The following is a 16,655-nucleotide window of genomic DNA, read 5'->3' as shown; positions in this document are numbered from 1 at the left end:
CTTACGTCGCCCCAATGGCCGCGAATACACTTGTGATAACGCCTATCGTAAAAAAAAAACACAAATATTAATAACCAAATGAAAGAGATTTGCGTTTGTTTCTTTTAAAAACGCCAGAATGCTCCTATATATAAGGAACGGCCCGAAATAAGTAAATAAATTATTTGGTACGAGCATGCTTGTTACAGCCAATTTGTCTCAATGCCAATCATCTAACCATCCATCCTTCCTCGTGGCGTGCTAAATTGGGTGCAGCTGGGGGCCGTTCTCATCTGCAGAGGGGGTTCCGGAACCGCAGAGGGGGCGTGGTCACCCTGCGGTGAGCACGATCCGCCCGGTGCAGGCGGGGGTCCCACGGCGGGTGGGGTCTCACGCCCGACCCTGAGAGGGGCGGGCCGGGCAGGGCCGGGCAGGGGCGGCGGCTGATTTACGGCGTTCTCACGAAGTCTCCCTTCCCACACCGCCGCCGGGCAGGGACGGGCGAGGTCGGACTATTTAGGAGCAGCCGGATGATACCTGCACACGGCCGGAGAGACGACAGAATGAAGGCCAAGCTGCAATAGAGGCGTAGCTTGATAGATACACTTCCCGTCAGCACCTGCGCTAACTGTAACTCAGACCTTGATTCATGATTGATTAGTCTAGATACCTAACCCTCAGTTTAACCCTATTAGTGGCAGGGGGGGGGGGTTGTTTTTATCCACCTCTCAGGTTTTTCGGGAATATCTCCGAAACCGCTGAAGCTACGATGCTGAAATTTTCTGACTTTTCCTAAAACTAAATTGGGCACATTCCCTGAAAATTTCAAGTTCATAACTTTACCAGGGGCGGCTCCAGAGCACTGGGAATTGGGGGGTCCTATTCGTGAAGCGAGTCATTTGGGCGAAGATCACGATGCTGCACCAGTTTTACGAACAGTGAATGAAAGGTATCATGTGATAGCATATACAGTTATTGTGCATCCTCTTTTGACACGTTTTTGCTATAATAGGCGGATCCAGGCGTCCAAAAAGGGGGGTTATGTTTTACCTCCCAACATAGGTGCCCTGACACCGCCTATGCATGACCAATACAATTGTAGTCGTTCTCTCATAAGAAAATTGTAACATAACAAGACCATTACCACCCTTTTTAGAAACAGCACCAACAAAAACCTTATTTACTATACTTTTTGTGTACCCCCAATCTCAATGATCTGTACCCGCCTATGATTTTTGAAAATGCATATTTTTAGGATCCATGTGAATTCCTGGTTCATTCTCTATCGATCGGCAAAAGTTGCGTTAAGATTGGTTCAGAAACCTGGCCGTGATAAACAGTCTAAAATGTATCTGCAATTTGCCCGTTTTTACCCCCTTTACCCCCCCCCCCCCTATTGACATTTTTTTTTTTTTTAGAAATGTAGATCACGTTGAGCGAAATCGAATGCCGTTTGAATTTTGAAAATCGGCCCGTTAGATCTCGAGATATCAAGGGGGGGGGTCGTAAACAGCCCCCCCCCCCGCTGCCACTAATAGGGGTAGCCAGGAGCCTGCCACTAATAGGGTTAAGTGGCCTGTATGACACTAATGCTTGCGTCCATAAATTGCTAATTACTTGCAATGAATGTTAAAGTAACGGTACTTTGTCCTATCTTGATTCAAGTTTAACACAGGCATTACCTACACTTACCATAGGTGAAGCATCTCTGATTATGGACGGTCACTTTAAGAGTCTAGACGACAATAAGACATGCTTAGTTCCTTTTTTGTTTATTAGCTTTTGTTGGTAGCCGGTTGACAGCGCTGGCCTATTTGATGGTTGAGTTGTGGTAAAAAGTTAGGTGTAGGTAGGTATGAGTTTCTTGTGGCCGTCTGGTCACCGATGTGTAGGATTCACGGACTCTGACCTTGAGACATGAGGTTACTCACATTACCGGCCAGTGGCTCTGGATGGCCTTCAAATGGAGTCGACGCACCTCTAGTAATGGAGCCTGGTCCGAACCGCATCAGTAATTTTACGTCAAACTATGCCGTGGTCTTGCCAGCCACTATGTCCTGACTTAGAGACACCTAGTGTTAGCGAAATCGCTGAACACCGAATAGATGTCGCCTTGAACGGTTCCTCGGCTGCGGAACCATTGATAGTGGCTTTCACCGAGCGTATTTAGCAGCCCATTAAGATAATCAATTACGATTACGTGATTACCGGCGTGCTGCGAAATGTTGCGGTAACGTGATTTTAACCGGATAAATGTTAGGTTTGTCACATTAGAAAGTTTTAATATCTTATGTTCATCGACAGTTTGATATAGTTATAGGTAAGCTGGCGCTAGGAAGGCAGCGGAAGGCATGCAGAAGTCCCTTCCAGCCTAATTCGAATGCTTAAACTGCTTTTCAGCAGATCATTATGATCTGGTCTCATGCCAACCCACCCACCCTTCTCTCCTCTCTCTCTCTCCGCAGTGACCGCGACGCTCTCTCCAAGGGCACGGACGCACCGGTGCGTCTGGCCACCCTCTCGTCGTTCTCGTTCGGCGACACGGGCACCCGTTTCCCTCCGCGCGCGCCCTCATCGCCGTCGACGTTCGTCTCGTCGACGCGTCGGCCGGTGTTCCCCTCCTCATCGGAGCCGACGACCCGTCGGACGGTGGAGGTCACGTCGACGCCAACGGCGCCCACCGAGCCCGCCTACGTGGCCTACGTGAACGACACCGTCTACGACGTCTACTACATCTACGACGACGATGATCTGGTGTATGACGACTACGACGTCGCGTCGTCCACCACTGAGGAGTCTGCCAATGCGGTGGACACAACGACGCGGAGAACGGTAAGTGGACGAAGTGTCTGTCTGTCGGCCGGTCTGTCGTGGAGTGACCGGGGAGTTTTACCGGGATATTGGGAGGAAACAGTGGCGACCGTATTGCGGCCAGAAAAAATGTGGTCCACAACGTGCTGGCCTAAATGTATCGAATTTTTAACAATCTTAGATCTGGAAGCTGGATATCAGACAGTGATAGTGTGCACAGATCAAAGGTGGTTCGATCGTTTGCAGATACGATGGCGATGAGAACTGAGTCGTTCGATTTGGACTGCGAGTTTCCGTCTCAGCTGGGATGTTTGTAGCCTCTCTAGGGCTGCTGTCTGTCTGACCTTCTGCTTTCTCTGTTTTTGTTGTTGCTTTTTTTTTTTTTTTGTTTCTTGACGGTGATTGGTGTTTTCATTTCAGACGGTGGCCGAGCCTACCAGCCGCCCAACAGCTCCCGCCACCCGACGGTAGGTGCCCAGTGGACAGTGGACAGTGGACAGTGGACAGTGGACAGTGGACAGTGGACAGTGGACAGTGGACAGTGGACAGTGGACATTAGACAGTGGACAGTAGACGGTAGACAGTAAACAGTATGACAGTAGAGAATGCGGACACACTCCTGGGAGCGTGGTGGCGCCCAGTGCCTATACTGGCGCCGCGGCACACCCTCTGAGACCCAACCTGGCTGACCTTCACCCCTCTGATGCCGTGTTTGCTTGTAGGACAGCGTCAGGCTTTTAAATCGGCCAGATGTCTATTGGCTCACGTCAATTTATGAAAGGTAGTTTATTAGAGGCGGTTCAAACTGCGTCAGTCCTCTCAAAATATTAAGAATTCAGAAAAACAGGATAGTTTAGAAGAATAAGAATGCCATATCTCACGAAAGTCCCTGGAAAATTTGGCGAAATTATGAAATACACAATATTAATGAGCACGTAAATATATATGGTTCAGGCATATCATTACACAGCATAAGTACATGCCGTGATGAGCCCAGAGCTGAAAACAGTAGACATACGCATTACGCAGGTTGCTGAGATTCAAAATTGTATTCCGAATGTGTTCATTTTATTATGCATAATTATCCGCATTCTTTCATCAGACTGTATGCCATGTGTATAAGCACCTCCTAATTTATTTGCTCTCCAGCTCCTAAACATTCATCACCTAGCGCGACTCCGTTAAAAATAGGCTGGCTCTGGCCATGGAATCCAATAACTCTTGGCTACAGGATGGGCTTGTCGCGCTGTTTTGACTCCCATCCTCACGTAAACATCTATTATCCTGCACAGGCGGGTGCTCTTAGTTAGCTGTTAGTTAGCGTGCTGTCTGTTATATCTGATAAGCGCCGACCGGCCTGTCCCAACTCCGCATACCTGTGTGACGCCATCCCGGCTGTCCGTGTCTGTGTGTTTCCAACCGCGGGGGCTACTTTTAGCGTGGCTCGAGTGCGGCCCAGACAGCGCGCGGACGTTGGCAGAGCTGGGGCCGTCTCCACCAATCGGCGTCGGCTGCGACGTCCGCCAGCGCGCTCAGCCACCAGAGAACAGCTCAGGTAGCGGCGGCGGAGCGCGACGGTACAGAAGGCTCACTAAGGTGCTGGTGTGCCGGGCCCACAGCACTCGCAGTCGAAAATAGCCAGCCGCGAACCCACCCGCACTTTGTAATGGGTTCACGGTCTGAAGCACATCCGCCTGCCACAGTGCACAGCCACGCTTGTGCACACTTCATGGTCAACAGTCATGGATAGGCACTTCTGACTCTCAGGGTGAGGTGCCAATAGGTACGCATCACTCGTAAATTTTAGGATGCCACACTTCCCACCCTCTATCACTTTCCAGTTATTCACGGTCATTTGTCAGAAACCAATCAGATTTTGACCGATCTGCATGCTGCATGCAAGATGGTGCGCGTGTTCATTCTAAATTCGCGCATTTATTCCGATGATATTGGGATGCATCAGGCCGCCAATTAGTTCCCGTTGAAGCACAAGTTTGAAGTGTATCGTATACCCAGTCAGATAAAAGAAAAGTTTTTTTTTGCAAGCAGCGCCCAACATTTGCTTATCTGCCATCGGATTAATTTTATCATTTAACTGACACTGTATGGAAATGGTGTCATGACTATGGTCCAGGATAACATCATGGTCTTACAGGTGCATAATTTCGGTGTTTGAAATAATTTACTAATACGATAAACACTGTTTGTTTACGCTCAATTCTTATCCTTACCTTTATTAATGACATAAATGTTTGTCTGCTGCCGTGTGCTCGTCCAGACCTGTGTGTTTGTCCCGTGGCTCGTTTTGACAGGACACAGTCCGTGGTCTCTGTTTGTGTCTGTCTGTCTGTCCGTCTGCCTGGTCGTCGGCCTGTGCTCGGTTACGGGACGTCCCACTGAGGGGTCCGTGCATGCGCCTGCCTTTCTAGCGGCTGGCTGTCGGCTGATCGTCCGGCCAGTCGGCTGCGCCCTTCGCTGGTGCCTCGGGAACAGGACGAACGGAGCACGGAGGCAGCGGAACCCACCACCACCACTACCACTACTACTACCACTACTACTACCACTACCACTACAGCCAGCACTACCACCACCTCAACCACAACCACCACCACCGAAAGACCAGTCTTCGCACTGCGAAACATCGTCCGGCCAAGGTCAGTGGCAGTGACCTCCTGACATCCCCAGACAGTGACCTTACGTCACTCGTATAGGCCAACCGTCAGCCGTTCAAAGTAAAGACAGTTCTTGCTTGTAATCCATTTTTTCAGACTAAGGATTTACACGGACAGATCCAAATGCAATGGTTTTGGGTACCTATATTGGTTTATTTGGTGACAGAACAACAGCACTAACGGGAAACTGCAGGGATAAAAGATTTGCTTCGCATGTGTGAGGAAAATTGGGTGTAGGTCTGATGAAACTGGACTGGATTGGAAACTTTATTGAGTGGGACAGCATAACGCTGGATTCGATTCTACTAACTTCCTCAATGGCCAATCCATTTTCACCTGTGTTCATTCATCAGTAGAACGATTTCCCTGTGTTAGTCCTCTTTTGACCACTGATATTTTCTCCTTTCAGTGCGACAACGCTCGGGAAGACGGAGCCGTCTGAGCTCACTTCCTCCCGTGGCTCCACTCTCAGCTCCACCCGATCCTCCACCCTCGGTTCCACCCGATCCTCCACCCTCGGCTCCACGCGGCCGTCCAGGCCCTTCTCCACGCTGGGTTCGACTCGCTCCTCCACGCTGGGCTCCACGCGTTCCTCCACGCTGGGCTCCACGCGCTCCTCCAGCCGGATCGCCTTCCCGTCCACGTTTGTGCCCAACTCTGGCCGTGGCAAGGAGGAAAAGGACACCACTGAGACCACTGAGAAGCCGACCACTTCCCGAGGTAGGCAGACCTTCGTGCGGCCGAGCGCCTCGGCGGCACCTGTGACCAGCAGTCGACGCACCCCCAGCACCGGTCTCAAGTCCATCGAGTCGCCCAGCACTCCGCGACGCACCTCCAGGTGAGCCGATGCGACCAGAGCGGGAGGAGGAAACAGTCGAGTGTTTACGCACAATTTATGTCAGCAGCTCGACAGGGCTTTACCGTGGCGTGGCTAAGGATTTACCGTGACTAAGAATTTAGGACTTCGACGTGAATGAGCAAATGGTCATGCGATAGGTGGCGAGCCAAACTTTTATTTGATGCTTGCTTATTCCTTTGTAATTAAAAACGACTTGTTTTTACAGCGTAAAAACAAGTCGTGTTAAAAAACAAGTGTTTCATCTAAGCCACATTATTAATGTAAAATGGGCAAGGCGATGTGTCTCTGCTTTCGTTACGTCATGCTACTGGTTATTTTTTTCCTTTTTTAGCCTGGTGTTCCCGAAGAAGAGCAAGAACTCTGTGGTTGATCATACACCTAAGAAAATTACTGTAGTTGGACCGCCTCCGAGCAGGTAGGTCGGCCACGGCAGGTCGCACAATATACGGTGTGGAAGATACCTGCAACTGAAAGTTACCTTTCCCTAAAATGCTGTTTTGTGTTGTCTAATTATGGTTTCTGTTCTTTCTGATAGACTGGCATTGTACAGTACATATGTATGCACTATGCAGTATGCAGATTTTGCAGAATGCATTATTGTCAGAAATTTTATTCTGACGCACGTTTCCTTTTCCACACACATTTTACTATCCGCCTGTGACTGATCTGTTACCCTTTGTTGACACATAACTCGATATTGTCTGGCTCTGAACGCTCAGTGACTCTATTGCCCTCGTGACCGGCAGGCCAGCGCCCCTGTACCCCCAGCCGCTGCCTGACCAGCCCGCAGAGCGGTGCGACGCGCGCTGCAAGCTGCCCGACTGCTCGTGCGGCGGAACCGCCACTCCAGGTTTGTGGGTTCAAATCCAGGCCAGGGCAACATTTGCCTATCCACTTCCCAAAGCCGATGCCCCCGGCCGGAGGCCGGAATTGTGTCACAGGCTGTCGTATGACCCAGTTGGCACGGGCAGTGTCCACCTCAGATATACGTGGGCGGCTGACCCGTGCTCGCCCGGCTGTACTATCGGCCGTGCCCCGCTGGCGGAGAGCGGCAGGATTCGATGCCGACGGCGGCCCCCATCGAGCCAAAACAAACACCGTCTGTGTGGAGATAGACGGGGCAGTTGGCTACCGCCGAGCGGGCGCCGTCGATTTCCGACTGAAACTGCCGCCGGCTCACCAGTGTTTATCGTTGATGGGGGGGGGGGGGCAGACCCCACCATCCCGCTCCTGCCCCATCTGTCCTCTTTTATTTGCTCAGGCGTATGTATGTAAATGCCATGTAAACATGTGTACGATTGTATGTAAAATGTACATGCCTCATGTATGTTCGGCAGTCGACACCGTCCGCACAGCCTTCAGATCCACCCTTCCCTCATTGGTTACCTGTAAATGACGCATTTCAAAGGGGCTGGAAGTTTTTCCCCAAGTGATCGGGAGCTTTCTGAACGAGATTCGGCCTTTGGTCTGACCCTGCTGGCCGTTCTAGGAGGTCTGTATCCCGAGGAAATACCGCAACTCGTGCTGCTGACTTTCGACGACGCCGTCAGCGAAATTAACCGCCGACTGTATAAGGAGATGTTCGAGGAGGGCCGCAAGAACCCCAACGGGTGCCCGATCTCGGCCACATTCTATCTCTCCCACGAGTGGACCGACTACGCGCACGTGCAAAATCTGTGGGCCGACGGCCACGAGATCGCCTCGCACTCCGTATCGTAAGTCGGCCCGAGCGCCGCCTCCTGGACTGCCGAGGCGGTCCTGAACGCATGTGCATCTGGGCGTCCTGGACGCCGCTACGACCCCACCAAGATGGTGGAGAAAAGGCAACACCATCGCCTGTTGGTGTCTTGCCGAGATGTGCGCGCTTGGCGCCCTTCGAGCCTCCGTCCCTGCTTTACCTCATAGTGCCTGCCATTTCGAAGAGTTCTTTTGGTGGCATGGAACTTTGCCTCTAGTTTGTACCCGAACCTGGATGGTTAATCGTTCCCGTGCTTCCCTCGCACGATACTTCTCTTTGTTTGTCCGTCCGCTTACTTAAATTCTTACGTTTAATCTTTCCGGTTGCATGAATTGATAATTAGGCGTACCAATGTCTTAAGCATGATTCTCTCCTTAACACTTAAATGTTGAAATAAGTTGTACCTTGCTCATTTATTTGGCTCTAAATGAAACATTTCCTTTTATTATTTGTTTTCCAATGACATCCTAGGCGGCCAATCCAAATCCAGTCGGACAAATAGGACGCCCCTGTCATATCACGTTTGATTGATGTAGCACAAATAAGCATTTGGAAAAAGAAACTAATGGGCCAGTTCCATCGCGTACAAATATTTACTCCAACGTTTCGTGAAAACTGGAAGATGTTGATAGAGAAGAAGTGTTCCTGAATGCCGGATCATATGCCCATACTTCTTGGTCCGACCAAAAACAAAAGAGTCAGAAGTGATTGAAAACAAACCATCTGAAGTAAAAGAAAAAATGCGACGTGGTGAAGTCTGAAGAATGAAGATGCAACTGATTTGAATGTAATGGCGTGCGAGGAAGTGGAGTATCGTCACTATCATCACCAGCATCGGCATTTGACAAAGCGATTGCATCTGTCTTTGTTCTCACTTGTCATGATAAACACGCTATAGGATGATTTGATATTTGATGGCTTAACAAAATATAATTTTTCATTAGGTATATTTCTGTTGAAACGTTAATCTTTTCATGATTATTTCGCTTCTAACGTTTTTGTTTCTTTGCTTCCTGAACGTTTTCTATGAAACAGTTTCGCTTTCTGCTCTACCCGCGTTCTCCATGACTGTTTGTCCGTTTTCCGTCTGTCCGTCTGTCTGTCTTCCTGTTTTTTTTTTGTCTGTGCAGTCTCTTTTGAAGTACCACGTATCAGTGCGGTTGATAGATCAGGCCCGAGTGAGAGAGGGCTGCTAAATTTGAAGGTCATCGAACCAATTGACATCCTCATCCAACCCTCATGTCAATTGCTTCAGTGACTGTCAAATTTAGCAGCCCTTCCTCGGCCGGACTTGGTGGATCCACCGTACAAATGCGCGCCGTACTTTCAAGAGAGACTGTATGCCTTTCTGTGTGTCTGTCTGTCTGTCTGTCTGCATGTCTGTCTGTCTGCATGTCTGTTTGTCTGTCTGTCTATCTGAGACTCCACTGACGGGATGGCGGTCCATCCAGGCGACCTCGAGGCCAAGTCCACTCCTCAGCTGGTGCTGCTTACCTTTGACGACTCGATCAACGATATTAACCACGAGCTGTACAAGGAAATGTTTGAAACGGGACGCAAGAACCCCAACGGGTGCCCGATCTCGGCCACATTCTACGTATCGCACGAGTGGACCGACTACAGACAGGTGCAGAACCTGTGGGCAGATGGACACGAGATCGCGTCACACTCCATCAGGTGAGCGTCGCAGTCTCATGCACTCAGCCCAGCACACAGACGGCTGAACCGGTAGTCTGCATCGCGTCTTCGCGGACGTTACGTTTGGAGTGGGCTAAGATAGTTGCAGTATCTGGAGAGATGCTCTAATGGGACATCGACAACCGTTTCCTTGCCAACGCGATGGAAACACGACCTAAGAGATGAGCATTGCTGATGAAATAAAACAGTACAAATGCTTATCATATGTTTTTCAAATTAATAAATTGAGTAGATATCATCAGCTGAGCCTCAGATGCATGGCACGTAGTACGTACGATGAAACGGTGCGATCTCTAATCGCATGAACCTAAATTTCATTAGTTGTCTTGCGTAGATTTTGCATGGCCGTTCTTTACGGATAACCTTTTCTGAATGCCTGCTAAATGAACTATGATATAACTAATCGAAAGTGATATCTGTTAAAACATTAGCTCTATATTTGTTTTGAGAACACACAAATTTAAATAACGTTTTTTAGACCTTCGCCGGAAATATTGAAATAAATATTAATGTAGGCACTTAACTGGAATAAACTGAACTTCCCAACATTTTTTGAGTTCCGTGAATGTTTTGATTATGCATAAATCGCATCTTAAAAGTAACTACTAACCCTGTAGTTTCCAGCTTAAAATGTGGTAAGCTCAAATGTCTGACCTCACCCGTGCCGTTATCCAGTCACAGTTTTGGTGAGCAGTTCTCCACGTCTAAATGGGAGGCGGAGATCAACGGACAGCGCGAGATCATCTCCGCCTACGGAGGTGTGCCTGTCGAGGAGGTCCGCGGCATGCGCGCGCCCTTCCTCTCGGTGAGCACACAGCCCAGCCGCGTAGTACCGCAGGGTTCACATCTAGCTCCACTGGTATTCGTTCATCTGCCAAGCATAATGGTGTGAGGTTACACGTGCCGAATGAAGCGGCAGGTGGCGTGTTGTAAACGGGCCAACATAGCTGGTCATGTCCGTCAATGTTCCTCGTTTAGAGTGGCGATAGTATAGGATAGTGCTTGTCCATAAGGCATCCGATCGATTACTGCCGTGCCTGCATTGCATAATTCGCTTACAAAGACTATCACATGCATTTGAAAGATTCGGTGCAAGCAAGACGGCTGAACAATAACAATCAGGGTACAGCAACCAGCAGCCCAGGATGTTGACGGCTATTTTCGTCCTCAGATCGGCGGTAACCGCATGTTCAAGATGTTGTACAACAACAACTTCACATACGACTCGTCGATGCCAGTGTACGAGAACAACCCGCCCAGCTGGCCGTACACGCTCGACTACAAGATCCACCACGACTGCATGATCCCGCCCTGCCCCGGCAACTCCTACCCGGGTCAGTGGCTTCCTCAGGCAGTGCACGATCCTATGTTCTAAGTTTATATGTTACCATTGTTTCTCGTTGTTGTGTGCGAGCAGCTCTGAGTCTCTGGCCCTCTATCTGAGTTCTGACCGCTGTTCTTCGTGACAGGCGTGTGGGAGGTGCCCATGTCCATGTGGCAGGATCTCAACGGAGGACGGTGCTCCATGGTGGATGCCTGTACGGCCCCAGAGACGGCCGAGGAAGTCTACAAGATGATGATCAAGAACTTCGAGCGTCACTACACGTCCAACAGGTGAGCAGCGAGCAGTGTCAGTGGTTATTACCACTCTGGTTGTATGAAACAAGATAGCGTGCAGATGTCCACTGCCCAGTGTCCACTTACCTCATCAATGATTCTGATAAAATCCGTCGCACGTATGTCACTTATATATCCATCACGACTGGTTGTTGTCATCTCTTCCAGGGCCATCTTCCCGCTGTACTTCCACGCGGCCTGGATGACCACTGAGCACCATAAGGAGGGCTTCATGGCCTTCCTGGACACGTTGTCCAAGATGGACGACGTGTGGCTGGTAACCAGTTGGCAGGCCATCCAGTGGATGCGCGACCCTCAGCCGCTCAGCACCGTCAACAACTTCAAACCGTTCGCCTGCGACCACCCCGTAAGTGCGAGCTAGTGAGAAGCGTGTACCTACACAGGTCTTCAGCGTCACTTACTGCCAACAGTTGCCATTGTTGTACTTTGACGCATTGAAAATCTGTTGCATGCTGGAAAAAGTCGTGAACGATATTCCATGATAAGTAGCATATATAGCTCGATACCTCCCCAGCTAGTACAATAAGGTGTGGAGCTACGTTTTTCCTAAGTTGCTTAGTAGCTTCTTGCCTTTGGGGCCATTTGCTTCCATGACGCGTGCTTAATTGCTTCGCTTCTTTTGTGTTCAACTGGATCCTTGATTTCTTTCCTAACCCATTTGCCTCTCTGCTGCAGGAGCGTCAGCGATGCAACAAGGCAAAGAAGTGCAACTTGTGGCACAAGTCTGGGGTCCGATACATGAGCACGTGCCAGCCTTGTCCGGACAAATATCCCTGGACTGGAGCCACCGGCGTCAGCCAGTCCTGAGTCGGTTCTGAGTCTCGGTGCAGAGTCGATCCAAGTCAGACTGCAGGTGGAATTGCTGCTTTTACCTGCTGAGACATCAATGCCGGATCCGACTGGACACAGACCTATTTCAGGACAAAACTTCTTTCAATAATGTATATGCCGTTGCGACTTAGAGACTGTCGAAGCCCGGGTTCGTGAATGACATAGGACCAAAACGTCCTTGAGGGTTTTGACGTTTGACGAGTGCCACCGGTTTCCTGATCCAGCGTTCTTCGTCTGGGGGAGCAACCATTTTGCACAATGTACTGACGGAGGCTACACAACGGTGTCAATGTCATGAGCCTTCGCGCTTGCACGGCTCGAATGTCCAGCGCCGCCGGAAACGCAGTCCGGTCGCCGGATTGCGATTCTGCTGGTGCTGTACCTTGGAGAAATTTGCGAACAGGGCTATCGAGGGGCTCACCTTGTGTATGTGTGTTTGTGTGCCTTCCTCCCGCCGAAATTGAGACTGGTGTACTGTTTGCGAGGTTTAGTGCCAGACGGTGAACGCGACTTGGCATCGCTGTTGTTTGCGCTGGTCTCGCGGGCAGTCGAGGAAGGTATCAGGTTCTGCAGCGGGAGCTGGAGCAGGGCAACAAAACAGTCCGCGGCGTATTATTTTGACGCATTCGTTTATAATTCGCCAATGCCTTCCTTACATGACATGGCCTACGATTTTAACGCACGTCGCAGGCCAATTTTAATGCACTTGACAAGCTCTTCTTGACAAGTGACGTGGCTATTAGAGGCTGGACCTTGACAGTGGTCGAGTAAGTAATTCGCTTTAAATATGCACCAGGCGAGTTTTTGTCTGTAGCGACGAAAGCTATGATGCCGCAACGCCAAACTGTTTGAGGCCACAGCCCGGCGGTGGCCATAGTTTGTTCACCGGCTGCAGCTGCCAACCTGTGCACTGAGGAGTATTAGGGGAACTGAACACTGGAACTGAACGTTGCCCCCCGTCACAGGGGCTACAGACCGCGCGGTGTTCAAAGTTAGCGTGCCAATATTCGTGATACTGTCCACTCGAGACGGGACGGCGAGTGCAGGACGCTGTTGTTACCTGAGCCCGGGACGGCGTGACTCGTGCTCACGCCCTCGGGCCGTGGGTGGCGATCAGCGACATTACGAATGTGTGTGGCACGTCGGTAACGGAAACTCCGTTTCTATTACCTATCGACTTCACATGGTGTGTTGTGTAGAATAAAACGGAAATGTGTGTTCATCATTGTGTGCATATATTCTACAATAGTAGAATCGATTCTTGATCGAGGTATTGTAAATAAACCAGAATGATAGTGAATGTGTCTTTTAGATAATTTCGCCAGTTATGCTACCAAACCTCAAACTCGCCACGTTTGTTATGTCAATATGCCTGGTAATCATTCAGAAAATGTAACAAATATGCTGACACTCAGAGCGTAGAGTCTGTTGACTAGTCTCAGTATTGTATTATTATGCAGAAACATTTTGTTTAGCACCTCACAGAGAACGCAACCAAGTCTCACACAATGCACAAAATATCGTCCAAACAATAGCGACCGATAACCGTCCCTAATGTCAGCTAAAGCGCATGCATTGAATTATTTTAAACAAATAAGAAACAACCTACCAGCAGCATTGCACAGATTCTACATAATGTCATAAAGGCACAGCCTTCCAGCAGACGGGACGACCTCAGTACCGCGTTAGTGATACATTCATATATGAATCGTCGAAACATTATATATGCTCCACGCTGGATATTGATGTGCTTCTGTAGCTCTTCTCAGTTCTGCTAATCTCCGACCTAGGAGAAATGAAATAAACCGAATTCTCGCGATACAGGGACGACAGGCGCCTATTCGGTCTCCTCCACGGTCGGTCCCCCAGGCTGCTGTCCGCCGCCCTGCGCCAGCTTGGTCATGATCGGACGACACTTGTCCTCCAGCTCCTTGTACTGGTGCTCGAACTCGTCCTTCTCGGCCAGCGAGTTCTCGTCGAGCCACTTGAGCGTGGCGGCCACGGCGTCCTTCACCAGCTGACGGTCCGCGTCGCTGACCTTGGCGCCAGCCTCGTCCACAGCCTGGCGGACCGAGAACGCGTACGCCTCGAGACGGTTGCGTGCGGCGACACGCTCCCTCTGCTTCTCGTCCTCTTCGCGGTACTTCTCCGCCTCGGCAAGCATCCGCTCGATCTCGGCCTTGCTGAGACGGCCCTTGTCGTTGGTGATGGTGATCTTGTTGGTGCGTCCGGTGGACTTATCTTCGGCGGAGACATTCAGGATGCCGTTGGAGTCGACGTCAAAAGTGACCTCGATCTGGGGCACGCCGCGCGGCGCCGGCGGGATGCCGGTGAGCTCAAACTTTCCCAGCAGGTTGTTGTCCTTGGTCATGGCGCGTTCGCCTTCGTATACCTGAATGCTGACTGCCGGCTGGTTGTCGGAGTACGTGGTGAACGTCTGTTGCTGCTTGCACGGGATGCGACTGTTGCGCTCGATCAGCTTGGTCATGACGCCGCCGGCCGTCTCGATGCCGAGCGAGAGTGGCGCCACGTCCACCAGCAGCACGTCCTGGATGGCAGAGCTGGTGTCTCCAGACAGGATGGCTGCCTGCACGGCAGCACCGTACGCCACCGCCTCGTCCGGGTTGATGCTGAGGTTTAGCTGCTTACCGTTGAAGAAGTCCTGAAGAAGCTTCTGGATCTTGGGAATGCGTGTCGAGCCACCAACCATGACAATCTCGTGGATGGCAGACTTGTCCAGCTTGGCGTCCCGCAGCGATTTCTCTACTGGCTCCAGTGTGCTGCGGAAAAGCTCACTGTTCAGCTCTTCGAATCGCGCCCTCGTCACCTTGGTGTAGAAGTCGATGCCCTCAAAGAGTGCATCGATTTCGATGTTGGCCTCGGTGCTGCTGGAAAGGGTGCGTTTCGCCCGTTCACAGGCGGTACGCAGGCGACGAATGGCACGTGCGTTGCCCGACATGTCTTTTTTGTGCTTCCGCTTGAACTCTTGCACGAGATGGTCAACAAGCTTGTTATCAAAGTCCTCGCCGCCCAAGTGCGTGTCTCCAGCCGTTGACTTGACCTCAAACATGGAGCCGTCGGCGATGCTTAGGATGGAGACGTCGAACGTGCCGCCGCCCAGGTCATAGATGAGGACGTTCTTCTCGCCGCTGAGCTTCTTGTCGAGGCCGTAGGCGAGCGCGGCTGCTGTCGGCTCGTTGATGATGCGAATGACATTCAGACCGGTGATCATGCCGGCGTCCTTGGTGGCCTGGCGCTGGGAGTCGTTGAAATAGGCCGGCACCGTAATGACAGCGTCTTTGATGGACGTGCCAAGATACGCCTCGGCCGTCTCCTTCATCTTGGTCAGCACCATCGAGCTGATCTCTTCGGGCGTGAACCGCTTCATCTCTCCCTTGTACTCTACCTCAATCTTGGGTTTACCAGTCTCGTTGACGACCTTGAAAGGCCAGTTTTTCATATCCTGCTGGATCTTGGGGTCGTCGTAGCGCCGGCCGATGAGCCGCTTAGCGTCGAACACGGTGTTCTTGGGGTTCATGGCCACCTGTCCCTTGGCGGCGTCTCCGATCAGCCGCTCCGTGTCGGTGAAGCCCACGTAGCTGGGCGTGGTCCGGTTGCCCTGGTCGTTCGCGATGATCTCCACCTTGCCATGTTGAAACACTGCCACACATGAGTAAGTGGTGCCCAGGTCAATACCAATCGCCGTCGATTTTGCCATTTTGAAAGACTGTGCGTCGTTAGACTACTCAACTTTCAAGCTACCCGAAGCACGCTGCAGTACACACTCAGACGAAGGTAACACTCAGGTGCAGCTCACTGGACCTACTGACGCTCGTCGGTTTCAACAAGCGCTAGTTTATACCTCACCACCGTTTTGGAACAGTGACGTCCAGATTCTAGCAGGTTCATCGATGACGTACCGACTTATCCGATTTCTCATTGGCTGCCGTCCGGTGGGTGTGACGTCATCCTCCGACCGCCTGGATCTCAGGTGGCTATTTCTGTGCTCGACCGTTCGGTTGGGGATGGGTGGGCGTGCCAAGGGGTGTCCGTGCTGCGCTGAGTCAGACGGAGACGGAGCACACGTGAGTGACGTGGAATCTGGAAGCATCGACAAGACACCGCCGGTCGCTCGCCATATAGGGAAAATAAGCTTCCGCGCTACACCCCCTACATAGAACTGCCGCCGTCTTGCAACGTGCCCTGCGTTTGGTGATGAATATATTGATTGGATGCACTTGTCTTCGAAAACCTTATGATACTTCTTTTCATGCAATAAATAATGCAATATGATTGGACTGCCCTGTACTTTTAGAAACTTGATAGGTATACATATGCATGAAAGAACAGACCAGCTTCAGTTGTAATGCGGGATCTATATATTTTCTGCGTACGATATTCGGATTACGCATTTTCGAAATTGGCCATC

At 50.8% G+C, this 16,655-nt stretch overlaps 2 protein-coding genes across 5 annotated transcripts in view; one reads left to right on the top strand and one right to left on the bottom strand.

The window, feature by feature from the left end:
- Positions 1-13,526, top strand: part of LOC122389838 (mucin-5AC-like) — a 58,514-nt gene extending 44,988 nt beyond the window's left edge. The window contains exons 7-18 of one of the 4 annotated variants that reach the window (XM_043382265.1): positions 2,445-2,811; positions 3,211-3,257; positions 5,220-5,444; positions 5,872-6,300; positions 6,653-6,736; positions 7,068-7,171; positions 9,511-9,736; positions 10,433-10,562; positions 10,929-11,091; positions 11,227-11,371; positions 11,543-11,741; positions 12,071-13,526. In XM_043382265.1, coding sequence (XP_043238200.1) covers positions 2,445-2,811; positions 3,211-3,257; positions 5,220-5,444; positions 5,872-6,300; positions 6,653-6,736; positions 7,068-7,171; positions 9,511-9,736; positions 10,433-10,562; positions 10,929-11,091; positions 11,227-11,371; positions 11,543-11,741; positions 12,071-12,202 — 2,251 coding nt within the window. In that variant the 3' untranslated portion in view covers positions 12,203-13,526. Of the gene's footprint in view, positions 1-2,444; positions 2,812-3,210; positions 3,258-5,219; positions 5,445-5,871; positions 6,301-6,652; positions 6,737-7,067; positions 7,172-7,810; positions 8,037-9,510; positions 9,737-10,432; positions 10,563-10,928; positions 11,092-11,226; positions 11,372-11,542; positions 11,742-12,070 lie in introns of all 4 variants that reach the window. The other 3 variants (XM_043382264.1, XM_043382266.1, XM_043382267.1) reach the window with 3 other exon arrangements.
- A 128-nt stretch (positions 13,527-13,654) lies between these two features.
- On the bottom strand, positions 13,655-16,054 carry LOC122389839 (heat shock protein 70 B2-like). Its single transcript, XM_043382268.1, has one exon. It carries the CDS (start codon positions 15,942-15,944, stop codon positions 14,064-14,066), a length of 1,881 nt encoding a protein of 626 aa, XP_043238203.1. The 5' UTR covers positions 15,945-16,054; the 3' UTR covers positions 13,655-14,063.
- Between the last annotated feature and the right edge of the window lie 601 nt (positions 16,055-16,655).

Source organism: Amphibalanus amphitrite, unplaced genomic scaffold (genome assembly GCF_019059575.1).
Source record: "Amphibalanus amphitrite isolate SeventyFive unplaced genomic scaffold, NRLGWU_Aamphi_draft 000374F_arrow, whole genome shotgun sequence".
Classification (NCBI taxonomy): Eukaryota; Metazoa; Arthropoda; class Thecostraca; order Balanomorpha; family Balanidae; genus Amphibalanus; species Amphibalanus amphitrite.
This window is presented reverse-complemented; position numbering and strand designations above follow the sequence as displayed.